This window comes from Triturus cristatus, chromosome 12 (assembly GCF_964204655.1).
Source record: "Triturus cristatus chromosome 12, aTriCri1.1, whole genome shotgun sequence".
Taxonomy (NCBI): domain Eukaryota; kingdom Metazoa; phylum Chordata; class Amphibia; order Caudata; family Salamandridae; genus Triturus; species Triturus cristatus.
Genome location: NC_140595.1, coordinates 599,243,815 through 599,260,485, shown reverse-complemented (window position 1 = coordinate 599,260,485; position 16,671 = coordinate 599,243,815). Strand labels below are relative to the sequence as shown.

Sequence of the window (16,671 nt, the reverse complement as noted above, 5' to 3'; positions counted from 1 at the left end):
ACGTCTTCTAGAATATCCAAATTTGTCTGTGTGTCCCAGTCCAACATCGACCATACATGACATGAATCGTAAACATATTTGTCCACCCAAGTTTAAAGCAGTGTGCCAATAAATACCAAAATTTGAATTCTGAATTTCAGAATCAAGATGCTGAATTTTACATTGCTAATGGCTTTTGCTAATGCCACCAGCAGGGGAAATATCTGCATTTGCAAGTTGGGAAACAAATGGCACGCTTGTGGGCGTTCTAAGGAAGCACTACTACAAAAATAAGTAACCGCCCACGAACCCATATGTTTGTGGCTATTCACATTCCTCTTTGCAGGCAGGTTCCAGAGTGGAGACACACAAAAAGTACTATTGTCATGGACATGAGTAATTGCTTTTAATGGTCAATATAACAAGCATTTTCAATGCAATAGGTCTCGCATTTGCAAGCGTTTAAGCTATTGCCATTTTAAATGGCAAAGCATTTTATTTATGTGTTTTTAAAAACAACACATATATAAAAGGCATTGTTATTTTTAATGGCAAGAGCTCAAACTCCCGCAAATGCAAAACCACTTTAATGGTGGCCACGACCCTTTTCCCTTTTTTAAGACGCAGCTCCCGTATTCAGGTTACAGTAAGCAGCGTCTAAAGAAAGGGGCGCAATCAACATTAAAGTGAAAGCGCGTATGGGATGCCTTCACCCAAAGTGAAAACAATTATTTAATTTTGCAAGGTTCTGTAACTGGGCTGCTAAAGTGAAAGCAGCCCACACCGGTAATTAATTAAATAAATAAGTGTGGCGCTCAAGTGAAAGCCCTTCTCAAGCTCGACCTAAAAACACAACACAACCAAAACGTTTACAATGCCAATAGCTTAAACATGCGCAAATGCGAAACCTATTGCATTGCAAATGCTTGTTCTAATAGTGTTTGAGTGGTAAAGGTAAACTCATTTGCTCTCTTTTTAGCACTAGCTAGAACGCTTTTTTTTTCCTTTTAATTTATTTACCGTTCTAATAACCAAAACGATAAAGAACAGGAAGATTAGGATGCAACAGCAGGTCAACAATGGTTTTAGGTGCCTCTATGCTCTCAATTCAGTTAATGTCACAAGATCTAAATTCCCATAAAAGAACAAGCACCTAGACACTGCTCGACTTGTAGTGTGATTTAAAAAAATTAAATTACACCACATATATTACAAAGATTGGAGAAGAAAGGCGGAGCAGGGACTGCAGTAAAAAGCTATGCTGTTCCTCTTTCTTGATATTTTTTATTAGTAGAGATGATTATTGTATAGTAATAAAGAGATCTCAAGAATAGTTTATTCCTTAACGTGCTCGAGTCAATCCCAAACGCAAAGTAAGAAGATTATCACGGATATCAGATCACCGTGTATGAAAAAACATTCCTCCTATCAGTGCACAATGTGTGCAAGAGACGCTGTGAAGTAAATAAATGTAGTATTGCAGACTATACAATACATTCAGCATGCATGAAATGTGACTACTGAATTCATCAACATGCATGGGTTAATTAATAAGGCTGATAAAAAAAGTATTACGACTTACTACGATCACAATAATGTATTGCAATATTTTCAGTCTCACTGAAAGCTTCTTGAGCACATAAAAAAACGGTGACATGATTTGGCCGGATTGTGCACGATTACATATGAATTATGTGTTAAAATTTTAAAAAATAACACAAAGATGGCGATACACGCTCAGGTCCCTTTTACAGAAAGGTCTCACAATGATTCCAATGTAAATGCAGACCACATCTAAACGGTCTATTACCACAATAAAAAGCTATATGCACCTATGTTACAAAATCTCAGCTAAACATACTGCAGGATAACTTGCGTCTGTAGAGCGAATATTCTCCTGCCAACGGCCTCCATAATAAATTAGGGAAAATGTGAGCGCTTCACATATATTTCACGCTACCCTTACGGTGGTTTATATTTCTATGGACATGCATCTATAAGATTATTCAGGTATCCGAGTCAGACACATCCTATTGTCAATTTTATGCCAGCTCATCAACCCCTGCCCCCCTGAAGAGGGCGTCTTATGTGGTACAGAGTCTGACACCTGAAAAATCTGCAGTGACTGCAATATGTGTTATGTAGTGAGTGGGGTGTGGGTCGGACTGATGGGCGAGGGAGGAGGCGGTATTATCAGAATCCCAGCAACTTCTCCATTTATGTGTTTTTTGTTGGGGAGGGACAAATGACCTGCCCCACCCCTATTGCCATTCGGGGGGGAAAGACTTTACGGGAATTATCTAACTCTCTCTTCCATCTATTCCCCCTGGATGTGTACAGGTTGTAATAGGGTCGTCTATCAAAGCATGCATTTGTAAAGGGGGGTATATAAGATATATGTGTGTTTCCGGGAGAGGGTCACAGTCGCCTCTCTGGACAATAATGATCCTCGGTTTAAAGGGGATGGGTGAATCTCTGCGGCAAAGGGTGCCTCTCGTCTTTACTTCCTCTACAAAGGCTCCCAATGGAGATGACAAGGCTTTCTCACAAACAACCAGCCGTAGTCAATCCTACACGAGGGAAGATCGGTAGTGGTGTTGTAAAAAAATTCAACATCTCAAGCCGGTAGGCCTCAGCAAAACACCGGCCTTGCGTAGCGCCTCTTACCCATGACCTGCACCCGGCAAATGGCGCAGGTGTCGCACTCCACGTTCCAGCTCCACATAGCCACCGCGTTGCGTTCCATTTCTTCAGCGAGAACATCTTGTTGGTGGTGCCGGCTCTGGAGCTGAAGGACGCGGCCTGGGAGGGAGCAGGGCTTGGCTTGTCTCCGTCATCCATGTCTGCCATGGCGTTGGGCGGGCCCTGGGATGGAAGACCGCAACTGCAGGCGGCTGCCGCCAGTTGGCGCTACGGCTCACGCTGCCTGAGCCCGATCAGCAGCACAGCAACAAAGAGCCATGCCAGAGCCAGTCAGAACCTTTCTCTACCCAGCAGGAGCATGCACGGTAAGAAGTTACTTGTGCGGTGGATGGGGAACTGCAGGTCTCTGGGCACTAGGCATCTGGTAAACTGGACTGGATCTAGAGTTAAACCGTTTCAAAAAGAACAAGCAAACGCGAAAGCACGTTGTGCTGAAACGCCGCGACCCCAAAAGCGAGAGGACGCTGTGCTACCCATACGCATGCACATCTCCTGTCCGTACGCGTGCACATCTCCTGTTCCTCTTCGCAAGAAAAACCGACGATCAATATCGCCAAGCGAGCAGCGTATGCGCTGCGTCGCTTGCATAAAATTTCCGAATGTGGCACTGTCCACTTGATAAACATTCTTTATGCATAAATGTTACGCCTAGAAGTACTCTTGGAAAAACAATGACTGTGCCAATTTACAAAGAGTGCCTTAGAAATTGATTTAGCATGCCACAAAAGTGGAAAATACATTCAAAACATAGGACAATTCCCAGTTGAGTAAGATCCGGGCTTTTCCACTCTGCCCTTTATGAATCATCTGTGATCTAAAAATTTAAAACTAGATTACAGGCCGAATTGACATTTAAGCAATCCTTCTCACCAGAACATTACATTAACTTATTTACAGACGCAAAAGCAGATCTATGCTATAACAGTTTATTCTGACTACATCTACAGTCCTGCCAGCAAACCTTAGTTCCAAAGTGGACCTTGATGAACAAAGCAAGTATGACCAAAGCCAACAGGTCTAGCTTTTGAGCCTAGTGGTTTTGCTAATGCAGTTTGAAGATGTTGTGCAGCATCAACAAAATCCTAAAACGCTTTTTGGCCATGCTGGCCAGCATAAGTCATCCGTACCCAAAATAAATAAATCAATAATAAGTGATGGCATGACCACTGTCGCCAGTCACATCATTTTCTAAGTGCATGCAAACAGAATGATGGGGCAATGTTTTCTATTTGTGTTCTTAATTGCCGATACAAGATGGCGGACACCACTTGGATCAGTAAATACAAAATATGAGATTTTTAGTGTAAAATAAAAATACAAATGGACTGCAGCATGGGGATGCAACAAAAGAGCAGGTGGTTGGAGGAGAGGAAAAACAACACGGGTGGGCAATAGCAATACAGAGGGGGGAAAGTTTGGCAGGAGACAAGTGCACAAGAGAGATGCACACAAGGAACAGTGCAACACAAAGGAGGTGGGAGGAAGAGCAAGAGGTGCACAAGGGAGAGAACAACATGGAGTTTGGGGCCAGAAGCATCGGAGGGAGAGTACAGAGCCGAAGGCCATGCTTTTGGTGGGGGAGAGGCACACGACGGATAGACGTAGAAAACAAACACAATCCCTCATAAAATGCTTAAACAAAAAGAAACAATTGTTCTCTAAAATTGAGCAGTGGAAGAATTCAAAGCAGCCAATCAAAAAGATTGTAAAGAGGCTATGCCTCAGAACGGGACAAACACAAAGAGGAAAGCAAGCTATTGAATAAAAAGTAAGCAAATGTTATGTCAATTTGTATAGCGTACTTATCACCTGTGAGGGTATCCAGGCACCTTGAGCATATAAGTAGGCACGTGGTCCCCCTAGAGTTATTGAAAGAGATGGGTCTTCAGCTTCTTGGAGAACAACAGAAGTGTGGAGGAACCTCTGATGAGAGTGATAACAAAGACAACCAATGGAAAGCAATGGGTTGGGTTTTAAGCTCACAATAGGTCTTTCTTAACCACAGAGCTTGCGCTAAAAAGGTCACAAACTAGAAGTTTGTTTCAAAAACTTCTGTCTGATTGGGAGCTAGTAACATTCCCATGATGCCATGTGGTCTACACAATGCCTTATTTTCAGCGAATAATCTTTCTAACCTTGATCCTACACTGACCCCTTTCAAGACTTCACAACAGACCAATGACAAATTCACCACATGGCTTTGACAAGAACTGCACAGAAATCTAAAACGGAAGAAAGCATGTAGGACAAATCTGCAAATTATTTAAAGACAAAGAAAACCCTTTCTCCTTTGAAAGCGGTCCACCCACTCTGAACTCCCACTCAGGGCAGCTTTAGACAGCTCTGACAGCCCATCTTAGAGGATCAAGTCTGGACTATTCTTCAGGGCCAATGACAATTATAGGAAATCTCATACTCGAACTTTTTGCTCAGTCTAAATCTCCTTTCAGAAGCAACGAAGGTGAAATTCATTTTCCTTGTTACGCTTGTTAACAACTCCATACAGGTACAAATGACACTTTGGTTAATGTCAAACTGTAACTATGAGCCCCTAAACACTGGTCTGTTCGAGTACCAACTACACTGAATCCAGCCAATCACAAGAACTTCTGATAGAATAATGCACAAATAAAAATTACACTTCAATCACAAGTTCACACCTAAAAGATATCTTCTAGTGTAGCAATATAATGAGACTTACCTGCATCTCTAGGAAAACGGAAGATCTTGTTTCATCAAATAAACATGTTCACGTTAACCTGAAAAATCTCCACTCACTACGGTAAGGTAAACTAACAAGCCTAGAGGAAGTGTGTGTTACAGCATTGCAAACACACACCCATGGAGTATATCCAGGGTAAATAACTAGAGGCTATGGGGTCTCAAAGATGAGCTGGCCTCCCAAGACAGTATATGCACATAAACCGTGCTACCCGAGATTTCACTTTTTTTTGTTGTAAATGTCATATACTATGCATCCCTCACAGTCTTATTCAAAATGAGTTATAGGGCATAGACAAAAAGGTGATAGATTGTCCTCAAACACCACCAGGTGTCATGCTTCATGACTGAACAACCCATGCTCTCTAAATACCCAGTTTGATTGAGAGCGGGCCTTCACCTGGAGTCAGGGAGACAATTCTAGCTAAGAGTGGGCCTGTGATTTATGTGTTTTAAAAACCAACATGGCATCCTAGAACTTTTTTTTTTTTTTTACTCGTTAGACATGACAATTGGTATTAACACCAAACATGGGGAAAAGGGGAATTAGTACCCCATCGCCACTTATACCGTCGACATGTTTCTGCCTTGTGGCTAATGAGAGTCTGTTGCATTCTTCAGGCCAGGAATGCAGGGTCCTAATGTGGCAATCCTGCACTGGGCTTGCCACTACCCAAGAGTGACATGTCTACCTCTTATATATTTGGCCCTTATGTACCCCACTGTTGGGTCTTCTGGGCCCTATTGGGGGAGGACTCAGGAACCCCTGTAGTAACACTTTTGTCAAGGTACGTCCTCACTGCGAACCTAAACGCATCTGCTTCTTCCCCCAGATGCATGTTACAGTATTGCCATTGGTTCAGCAGAACTTACTATTAATGCCTCTTGTACAAACATTTACTGCCCAGGGATACCCTTCTGTGGTTTTCATAAACCAGCATCAATAATCTGCCATCTTATGGTTCCAGTATTATAGAATGTGTGATGTAACCAGCCTGGTGCGAGGGCGGGCATTTGAGTCATTCTTTGAATTCACTATTCATAGATAGTACAACACAGAAATCCAAAGTATGACTGTCAGCCAACCCAGTTCAAATACTAGATATTACCAAAATAAATTAAAGTCCACACACATGTAACTATATTAAACACCTCACTGCTAACACTGTAAAGAAAACCTCAAGCTTTAAACTACAAATCCACAACAGAAAGAAGCCCCCCCCCACCTTCCTTCACAATATCTTAAAATACCTTAACTTGTTTCTAAACATTGCTGGCCATTGTCCATTTACTATATATAACAATAAAGTATCTCTCTATACATTAAATCCAAACCACCATTTGCTTTAGAATAAGGATGTGCCTCCTTTTCCTTACATGAAGCCCCACTCTTTCAGCATAAAAAAGAACCCAGAGACTCACAATAGCACTACTTAAATGTTTAGTGTTTATTACAGGCCACCTTTCCTTCACTGCGTGTGAGAACCTTCAATCACTACACCTTATTACAGTCCCTTTTCTCTTCAACATACTTTAAATCTCACCAACGCCTCCTTTTAGTATACAACACTTTCAGCAAACACTCAGCATGCGTAGATACTGATGCTAAATCCAACCCAGGCCTAAAAAATGCAGGCTACCTCTGCTTTGATTTGCCCCTATTTGCAAGTCCTGAGTTTCTGACATACTAATGGCTGCGCTAACAATCATAACGGACAGCCCACAAAGTAGCAGCAAGTAATGAAAAAAATTATGAAATGTTGTCTGCTCAGATTGAAATGTGAGCAATCACTGGACAGTCGAGGTGTGACCTGGAAAAAGCAGACAGAGATGGACCTGTTCGGAAAAGACATTAAATGCATGAACATATCTTGAAATCCATGTAACCATCTACAAACATCATGTACTCTAACAGCGCCTATACTGAGGTTGAGTCCACTTTTAAGGTCTACTAACTTGAGTTTTGCAAGATCAGATAATTAAGTTAAAGCGAAATGTTGTGACTGAGACACATTTCCCCTGGATCCATAGGTAGGAAATTGGCACAGACCAATGTCTGCATTGTGTGGAAGCATGGGGCAATGTCAATGTTTAATGAGGTTTTCATAGGTTTATATCCTTTCAAGGCTACTCAATTTAACATTACGATGGGAACCTGCGTTGTGGCTGTTTTAAGCAGCATTCTTTATAGAGGTGAGCTTTTAACTCTTTCCTCAATTGTAGCTGGGGCTGTCCGGATAGATTAGTGGGCTGTTGTTCCAGATCGTATGTGCATAGATGTAAAAGTTCTGCTTTCTTGTTTTTTCTTCTTTTCTATACTTCTGTGTCTGCTCCTGATGGTGAGGTTGTCTGCAAGGGGGTGCTGGCCATGGCTTTGTAAATGATGCAACTGGTTTTGAAGATGGTGCAGGCTAGCAAGGGGAACCAATGGAGTTCCAACAGGATGTGGGCGATGTGATTATATTTCTTCAGTCTCTGGATGAGACGTACTGCAACATTTAGTGTACCCCTACCCAGTGCGAGTATGGAGCCTGAATCAGATTGCGTAGCAAATTGAGAAAATAGGTATGCAAACCGGCACAGCCCACCAATCTCACCCATCAAAAAGTTATAATTATTAAAATTGACATATTGATTCTACTGACTGCACACCTCCACATAACTGAGTAACATTGGGTCAGCAACGTGGGATATCAAAAGATGGTGTGATGCTACTCTAACTATACAGTGCTGTCTTCAACATTGCCGTTATTTGCCTTCAGTGGAATGGACACATCACATATGTTTTACTGATAGAAAACACTGAGCGGGCACATTAATAGTAGGTTGTGCCATATACAAATACCAACAGCACAAAATACCGAGTGCTCATTACTCCATGCCCACTAACACATTACTTAAAAAACTGCAGTGTACTATTATTGTTAATTTAAACTTTATGGGCACGCAATCTGCCATTACTTGGAGCCAAGGACAGAGCAGGCAAGATTAGGTGTGTTGTTTCTCATCACAAAAGGAGGAATAGCCAAATGAATCAATCCTTACGTCGAGAGAGCGGTCAAAGCCTTCTAGGCTCACTTCCCCCTTAAACACGGTTTCCTCGCCGTGAAATAGTCTCCCATTGCTCTGCAACTCTTTCCTGACGACCCGATCCCTAGTCAGTTTGCTGTGTTACTTTACCGACTTGTCTCCCGGGTATTGAGGGCTGCCATGAGTCAGCGCTGAGCCAGGATATGTCGAGCCTCACCTGTTAAAGTGGTCCACAACGCTTAGAAGCACCAGAGGATGTACCACCACCCTTTCCACGGCGAGCTCCGGCATGCTGACCGAAGGAACAAGGCGCTTAAAAGGTAAAGGAAAGCAAATACAACCAGACTATTCTACCGGCACCACACTGCCAGTAACCAAAAGTCACTTCCGGAGTCACAAAACCCACGCCGGAAGCGCTTCCCCAACCATGGGCGGAACCAATGTAGCGAACAAAACTGAAGACGCCCGAAATGCTAGCAAATCCTGCGTACCCATATTGTAATGGTGGATTTCAATGTATCTGGTCTCTTCTACTAACAATCGTGTAAACAAAGAAAATAATTTGGAAATGCAAGTTTGAATTCCATTAAATAGTAAGTACGAATAAATTAAAACTATGAAATATAAACAACTAAATTCTGAGATTGCATTTCATGTTTCAAACTTTATTGTTTGCTATTTGTATTAAATATAACGTAATCAATGTATACGTTACACCATAAACATGCGAGCTGGCGGGTTTGCATTTGTGTGGGCAACAATAGCGGTTGTTGCACCTCTCTTTGCGCTGTCTGGGTCACATTTCTATTTCAAAACGACTTCTTCTTTTAGTGTCCTGCGGAATTCTCATTAGAGGAATGTCCCTAGCAACGGCGCAACAGTACGTCAACGTAGACCTTTATTTATGTTCGTCGTGGTTTGAGGTACGCTTAGCGGTGATTTTCAGGCGAAGGTTGCTCCGAAGGATACAGTGCAGGGTCTTGAAAGAGTGAGCTGCAGCCGCTAAAAGCTCAGATTCGTATTACCGCTTTTTTTAAAGGTAACCAGTAACTCAATGTTGCATATACCACATAGATTAAAACAATTATCCATACAAGCATTTCCTCAAGTAAAATCAGTTTAAGAGAAATTAGAGACCCACAATGTATTTGTTCCTTGTAATTGGTGGGCAAGGTCTTCGTACAAGAGCCCCGAGCCACTCAGGTAGGAGGCCGAGGTAAGTTATTTATTCCATGCGGGTCCTGTCGGGGCTCTGTCCCCCCTTCAGTTCTCCCTGTCACCAAGCTTCCACTACTACAGGCCACACACAGGGTTCGAGTCGGGGGTACACGCAGGTACACGGCGTCCCCCCCCCCACTCTTTTTACAGGTTGGACGCCGTCCCCCCTGCCAAGAAGCTGGGCCCCACAGAAATAAGCTAAACGTGTCCCGGTGTAAATTTCAGACACCGGGACACGCTCAGAACGTGACGTCATGAGGTCATTTGCATGTTGTCAGCCCCCCCACTTCTTTTTCTAGGACTTGTGCCCTGGCCACACATCAACATTGTATCACATCGCTTATTCTCAGCATTCCACTGTTCGTATCCCAGATACATACATGCCAACATTTCAGATCAGCAAAGCCATAGATTTTGGAGACCAAAAAACGGAGTGATGTATCCCCCCCCCCCCCCTCGTCTTTTGAAGCAGAGACAATTATTTTTGCCTTCAAAATTTGGAGTCTCTCGCCTTAATCGGGTCGATTAGCATGTATTCAGGCACCAACTCGGACATACTGGGCATGAGAACCTGCAGGACACTACAGTTTCTGTAGGATAAGTCTTATCGATTTATTTAATTATGCCACTTTTTGCATCTTAATGAATCATCATATAGTGTTATAAAATACCGTCAGAACATCTAGCTTAATAACAGAAACTTAAGGATGTGTTAATCTTGAGTAACCCTGACAAGTAACAGTATAGCCAGATTGTGCAGCATTGATTTGAACAGTTGTCATCTGCTCAAGTCAACAATATCTTTATTTCAGTTCGAAGAACCATAAAAAAATTAACAACTTCAGAAAATATACAATACTTGAGACACCCAGAATAAAAAGTTTAAAGGCAATTAATAAAATTCCAGCTATATCCATATATATTTTATTCAATTTTACTCATAATGCTTTCTAATCGTGATAGAACCCCTTACAGGGTTCGAAAAATCCAGTCGCCTGCTCGCATATGCGAGCCATATTCAATATGGGCGAGCTGTTTTTAGGTCCTTCTCTCCTTTTCTGGCAAGTAGGAAGACAGACTGACTTTTGACCTCTGTCTCTGAAAGCAGAGTAAATGTGACAAGATAGCAAGATTTAAAAACATCTTTATTGCTCACAAAGTGAATGACCAATAAAAATGCCTATAATCTTGCTAATTTGTCTCATTTGCTCACAGAGGTCAAGTTCATTACAGTTAGGTCGAGTAGATTTTTGAAGTTACTAGACCTGAAGGTCTAGGAAGAATTTTTGGATTTTCCGAGCCCGGCCTATATAATTAGCTACCGTAATGCAAATGTCAGCGGTTGCTAGTGTGTGCAAAAAAATTAAAACCATCAATATACGAACAAGGGCAAATATTCCTTAATAATGGCAGCCAAAATCTGGTTCTCACCGATTTATACAATGTGCAAAATAATACTAAGTGCAAAATAATACAAAGTGCATGGTGCTTTAGCTGGAAAAATTATTGCACGGGCAAGGCATGAGCCTGTCTGTCCACCCTCCTTGGTGAGGAAAGGCCAGCAGAAAGTGCACAGTGCGTAAGCGGAACTTTGTTAGATAAAATCTAAACTGAGAATTGATAGAAAAGATTAAATAAAATTGTGGCGGGGCAGGAAACAAGTGGGGCTCTCCCATATCGCCATGTTGCCGATGATTGCGCATATTGCCCCTAGTGCAATACGCCTCTTTAATAATGAGCTTGGCATTTGGAGGTATTCTTTCAGGACTTGCAAAAAGATGTCCCAGACCTATCTCATAATATTTTCCCCTCACATAATAAAGTCAGGGTATCTTTAAGGCATTATCTAATTTTAAGCAATCTTTGATGACATTTCTTGCAAACATTAGGTAATCTGAATGCCAAATCTTGGCCCATAAATATAGAGAGGTGCTGCCCTTTACGGTCTTCTATAAACTCTAGGCCCAATTCCATATGACAGAATAAGTTAGGAGCACTTTTCGGTATCATCAGGAATCTTTTGATAAATTTGTTTTCTATTACTAGGAGCTGTTGGCTTTTATTTTAGCCCCAAACCAATCCCCGTATGTGGCAATAGAGAGACATTTAGCTCTGTAAAGAGTAATTCATTCGTTCACAGGCTTGTGCCCCAATTTACAAGCAAACTGAAAAAATGCATCCACAGCCCTACTTGGTTACTGCGCTCTAGTGATTAAAGTGGTTCCCATTTCAACTGGTTATCAAATAAATTGCCCAGGTATGAGAAATTATTAACTTTTTCTATCTTTTTTCCCTGGACAATTAAAGTTTTCGTTTTTGTGGTCTTAGGGCCACATACCATTGTATATGGTATGATGAAATTAACTTTTAGATTAAGAGAGGTCATGAAATCAGTAAAAGCATCTAGAGATTTCTGCAAGCTCATAGCTGTCCTTGCCAATAGAACTGTATCATCTGCATATGATGAAAGAGGGACAGGTTTATTACCAATTTTGGGGAAGTCTAGTTCCCTATTTAACCTGTTCGCTGCGGCGCAAATTTCCCCGCTGTGCGGGTGGATTCTACACGTGCGGAAATCGGACGGCCCCCAGCCGTTTGACGCACACGCCCACCATGACGTCAGACGGCCGGGGGCCGTCCATCGCATGGAATGCGTTAATAAGAAAGCCTCCAGCCCTTTTGTATAAATTAAAAACAGAAAAGGGGCTAAGATACGTTTTGCCTAACACCCCCCGTTGAGATAATTGGGTGAGTTTTTTCCCCTTTGTTGCTATATCTTATAGTTACTGTGGTGTTGGAATGAAGCCTACTGAGGAGGGTTACTAATGCTTTTTCAACACCTATGTCTTCTATCATGGCCCATAATTTATCCCGGTTGACATTATCAAAGGCACTAGATAAGTCCATGAAGGCCAGGTGGCTAGAGCTCTTCATGGACCTCACATGCTTACTGATAATTAGGGATTAGTTAAAACAATGTTCGATGTACCCTGCCCCCTCCTAAAACTGTATTGTGTACTAGACGTTATCCCTGTAGTGGATGCCCAATCTTCCAAATGTGCAAGAGGACCATGCCAAGTACCTTTGCTGTGACATCAATCAATGAAATGGGCCTATAACATGCCAGGTCACTTCTATCGCCCTTTTTGAAGACCAGGATCACGATTGCTTCCTTCCATGACACGGACAATAGGCCAATAATGGCTGCTTTAAAAACATTTGTTAGCAGAGGTGCGTACAGATTAGAATTTCTTTTAAAATCTACTCATTTTATACACATTTCCAAAAAACATACTAAAATGTTACAAATTTTCTTTGCGAGTTCTGCATCATAAAATTTTATTGCATCCAAGGTCAGCTGTATACCATATTTCAGAATATCTAGCTTCATAAATTTACATACTTCCATCTAACCTGAGTGTATACATATTTTATGTGGGAAGTGCTCTCTAAACCATAAAGTCTGCATTTTACCTCACATTGCTTCACCCCATGACAGTATGTAGTATCCGCTCCAATTTTTAAGTGCCTGAACTTAAAACCCCCCAATCACCAGGTTTTAAAGGAACAGTAACAGTTTTCCTGGGTTTTAGTTCACTATATTGATTGGTTTCGCTTAATATAATACCTTGGTGTGTAGTTTCTTCTTTACTATGTTCAAACATGTACTTTCAGTTCAGCAGTGGAGTGTTAATCACTCCCTAAACGGTAGTATACTTTAACCATCTCTAAAGTACACCAATTTCTATGCATGTTAAAGTCTACTGTTCTCTGGTCAAGCTTAAAATTTATTTTTTGTAAAATATTCTGAGTTATATGAGTATCTAAATTATATTCACTAAGTCTTTCAAGCAGGCACTGTTGGCAAATAGGTGTCCTATCAGGCAGAAGGGAGATAGATCCCAGATGTATCGAACATGCCTGGCAAATTAGGCAATTAACGATGAAACAGTACAGGTGCTAAAACGCAGGCCTGTTTTTTTAACTCGTTCAGTACTTAAGATATCTTCAAGACACTTCATTATTTTCTATGACTCACCATAGCCACATGTTCTTGTGTAGGGCTTGGATCAAATTTTTATAAATAAACCTGTTTTAGATCATTTATAGGTCTTGGCTAGGCAGCGCTTGTGCTGTCTCTTCAAGACATGTTGTGTATAGGTTGTGGCTTATAGTTCGCCCATAGGCTTCCCATTTGCTGGCTTCATCGTTGCTCTCCTATTCTTTCTCCCCATTTGTGCATGCATTTTTCATGCCTCTTGCCGTGTTTAGCCCTCTCCGAGAGCAGTAACAATGTATTATATAAATGAGCTGGTCACCATTTGAACATATTTTCAGGAACTACTTCTTTCTTTCTTGAAAGTAATTGACACAATCGGTCCTGTTTTCTCTTGCTCGGAGCTGCTGCGTTTCTGTAACAGGCTTGTATATTTTGTTCTTATCTTTATTCCTGTCACCAGTCTCCTGTGACAGCTGGGACTGCTGATAATGGCTGGCCTCAGCTGACAGCTGCGAGGCTGGTGAGACAGCCGACCAGGGCTGTTTGTTCCCGGCCCTTCTGCCCAAGCCTTCTTTCCAAACAAGTTTGTTCCTTACCAGGACTACTTCGGTTTTTCTCTCCAAGTTTGTGTAAAGTTCTTGTTTTTATAGCTTTATCTGCTTTGCACGAGGTAAACGCAGTTTGCAGTGGATTTCCTTTTTACAGCACTTCACTCAAGGCAGCGTGTCTACCGGGCCTGGCTTCTAAGCAGTAAACTCCTGCTCCAAAGTACAAATTGTGTCGCAGATGCTGGCCGCCTTCCATAACTTTCCAGCAGCTTCTAGAAGGCCCACCTCCAGGGCGGTGCCGCTTGACGGGTGGCAGGGATGAGGTAACAGCTTAGTGACCACACCGTGACTAAATTCGCCAGCTCGTAACTCTGAGGAGATTAAGGTATGTTAGTTTAGCAAATAATGTAGTACATTCGGTTTCACACAGCTCATACCTGTACGATATACTACAGTACAAGGACCTTGTGCGCCGTGACTTTCTATGGCTGCAGCATGCAATTAAGTAGAAGAAAATAAAACATTATAAAATCTGCAATCGAGAATGTTTTACTCTGATAACTGAATTGGACCTTTCCTTGAACCTATAATAAGAGTGACTGCATGGTGACTTAGATTACAGTTATGTATTTATCTACAAAGGCACGCATGAGTTCGCTTAGTTTCAGTGAGTGTAGTAACCCCCTCCCTCGACCCAGGACCCATCAGCGGTGTCATTCTTTAGGGAAAACCACATTCTCCCAGAACAATTATGCACGAGGAGCACAATTTATGCATAGTTTGTAAACCGCATTTTAACTTGAGCTTTAATCATTTTTTCTTCATTTGTGTGTTTTGTATGCAGCTATTTAATTGCCCCTGAGAAAAAGAGAATGGATGCAGCAATAGCGTGGCCTAGCCGATACCTTTTGCAAAGCTGTTCCATACAATTTTATGTAAATAAATGGTTACTGGGTTACAAATGGCACTGTCATAGCAGGTAATGTGCAAAGAAAGTCCTGAAATCTTGACCTCTCGCTCTTCTAGTTTAGTACTGTTTCTTTCAAACGCATTCTAAATCCAGGAAATAGTCACAATGTCCATTCCATACATTGCTCTGTTTTTCCCACAAGAAGCTGTTTGACATCGACCACATTAATAACCACCACGCTATCGTCAATTTGTATAGGTAGGGGTTAAAACAGCGAATCTATACTTTCCTACATATGCTTACCGGTTTACAATATAATGGTAGGCCATATTGTGACCTTGATGATTCTCTTTCGCATTTAAAATGTTAAACCTCTTATTCGTAGACAACCAGTCCACACATTTGTTGCGCATTTGATCCCAGGTTTCCCTCTGGGCCTTCTTGAGGGTAGGTACCCCTGCCAGCACCAAAACATAGGGGCAGGCTGCCGGCGGTAGTCCCAGCACATCTGTATTAGGCCTAGAATGGATCCTACTCGGTGGATCAGATGTAATACCATTAGATGTACCCAGATTCGATTGTCCGCCATCCGGCCTATTAATGGGATCGGGTGTAAAGATGGGGGCACAAATAAGGCAGTCCCAACCGAAGTTAGCAGGCCGTTGTTAGAAGAAAGAGGTTTTGGCGCTGTATTGTATTAACTTTAGGGACGAGGCACTCCCTTAATTGAGTGCGTGTTTTACAGGAGGATACAACTAAGGGGTCAGCTGGTGAAATCATAACAGTAAAAGATGAACTGCCTTTTATATTACACATTTGTTAAAGGGAAAGACCCCCCCCCCCCCCCCCCCCCCACACACACACACACTCCCCCGGGACAACGTTTGTAGGTACTAACTCTCCCCGGTGGCTGAGTTTTTTAATTATAGTGTCCAAGTGGTCCAAACGTTTCCACAGAGATGTACATTTTGTGTCTATCATATCACCAATCCGTGAGATACAGTATTAATAAAAACATTCCCACGGTCTGATACGACGGGTACGACTTCTGTCTGAGTGCAAATGGAATGGCTAGATTTCCGGCTCAGCACTGGTCCCGAAAGGCTGACACTAGATGATTGCATCCAGGAGGACAAACTGCTGCTAGATGTACTAGTGGTGGAGGCTGTTTCCTTTTGGTACAAACAGGCTTTCCTGTCTTCCTTTTATGTTTTGTAGCCAGTGTAAGAAACTGGATCTATATATATTGCACCAAAGTGAGGTACAGTGTGTATAGAGTCCAAGAGTCCCCAGAGGTAGGCAGAGGTTAAAGTTAGATAGAACCTTACTCTCTAAAGTGGTAGCTTGGTCGTGCAGTAAGGCAGTATCAGAGGAAGGTGTCAAGCATTTGATGTACACACTCAGTCAGCAAATGAATTCACACACGCAAGAACTGAACTCTAGGCCAATTGTGTTTTTTTTTTCCCCAAGACCTTTATTGACAGTTTACAAGTGGACACAGCAAGGGGGCCTACATCCCCGCGGGCCGGCACTGCCACTCACAAAAATGTAGACCAGAGGAG

The 16,671-nt window shown here is 42.1% G+C and overlaps 1 protein-coding gene and 1 long non-coding RNA gene across 2 annotated transcripts in view; one reads left to right on the top strand and one right to left on the bottom strand.

Moving 5' to 3' along the window:
- PSMD7 (proteasome 26S subunit, non-ATPase 7) overlaps positions 1-8,855 on the bottom strand; it is a 46,749-nt gene extending 37,894 nt beyond the window's left edge. Inside the window, exon 1 of the mRNA XM_085639572.1 lies at positions 8,651-8,855. Coding sequence (XP_085495698.1) covers positions 8,651-8,724 — 74 coding nt within the window. The 5' untranslated portion in view covers positions 8,725-8,855. The remainder of the gene's footprint in view (positions 1-8,650) is intronic.
- Positions 8,856-9,365: 510 nt separating this feature from the next.
- The window catches only part of LOC146776348 (uncharacterized), a 254,106-nt gene continuing 246,800 nt past the window's right edge, over positions 9,366-16,671 (top strand). The window contains exon 1 of the long non-coding RNA XR_014972363.1: positions 9,366-9,472. This is a non-coding gene — a long non-coding RNA (uncharacterized LOC146776348). The remainder of the gene's footprint in view (positions 9,473-16,671) is intronic.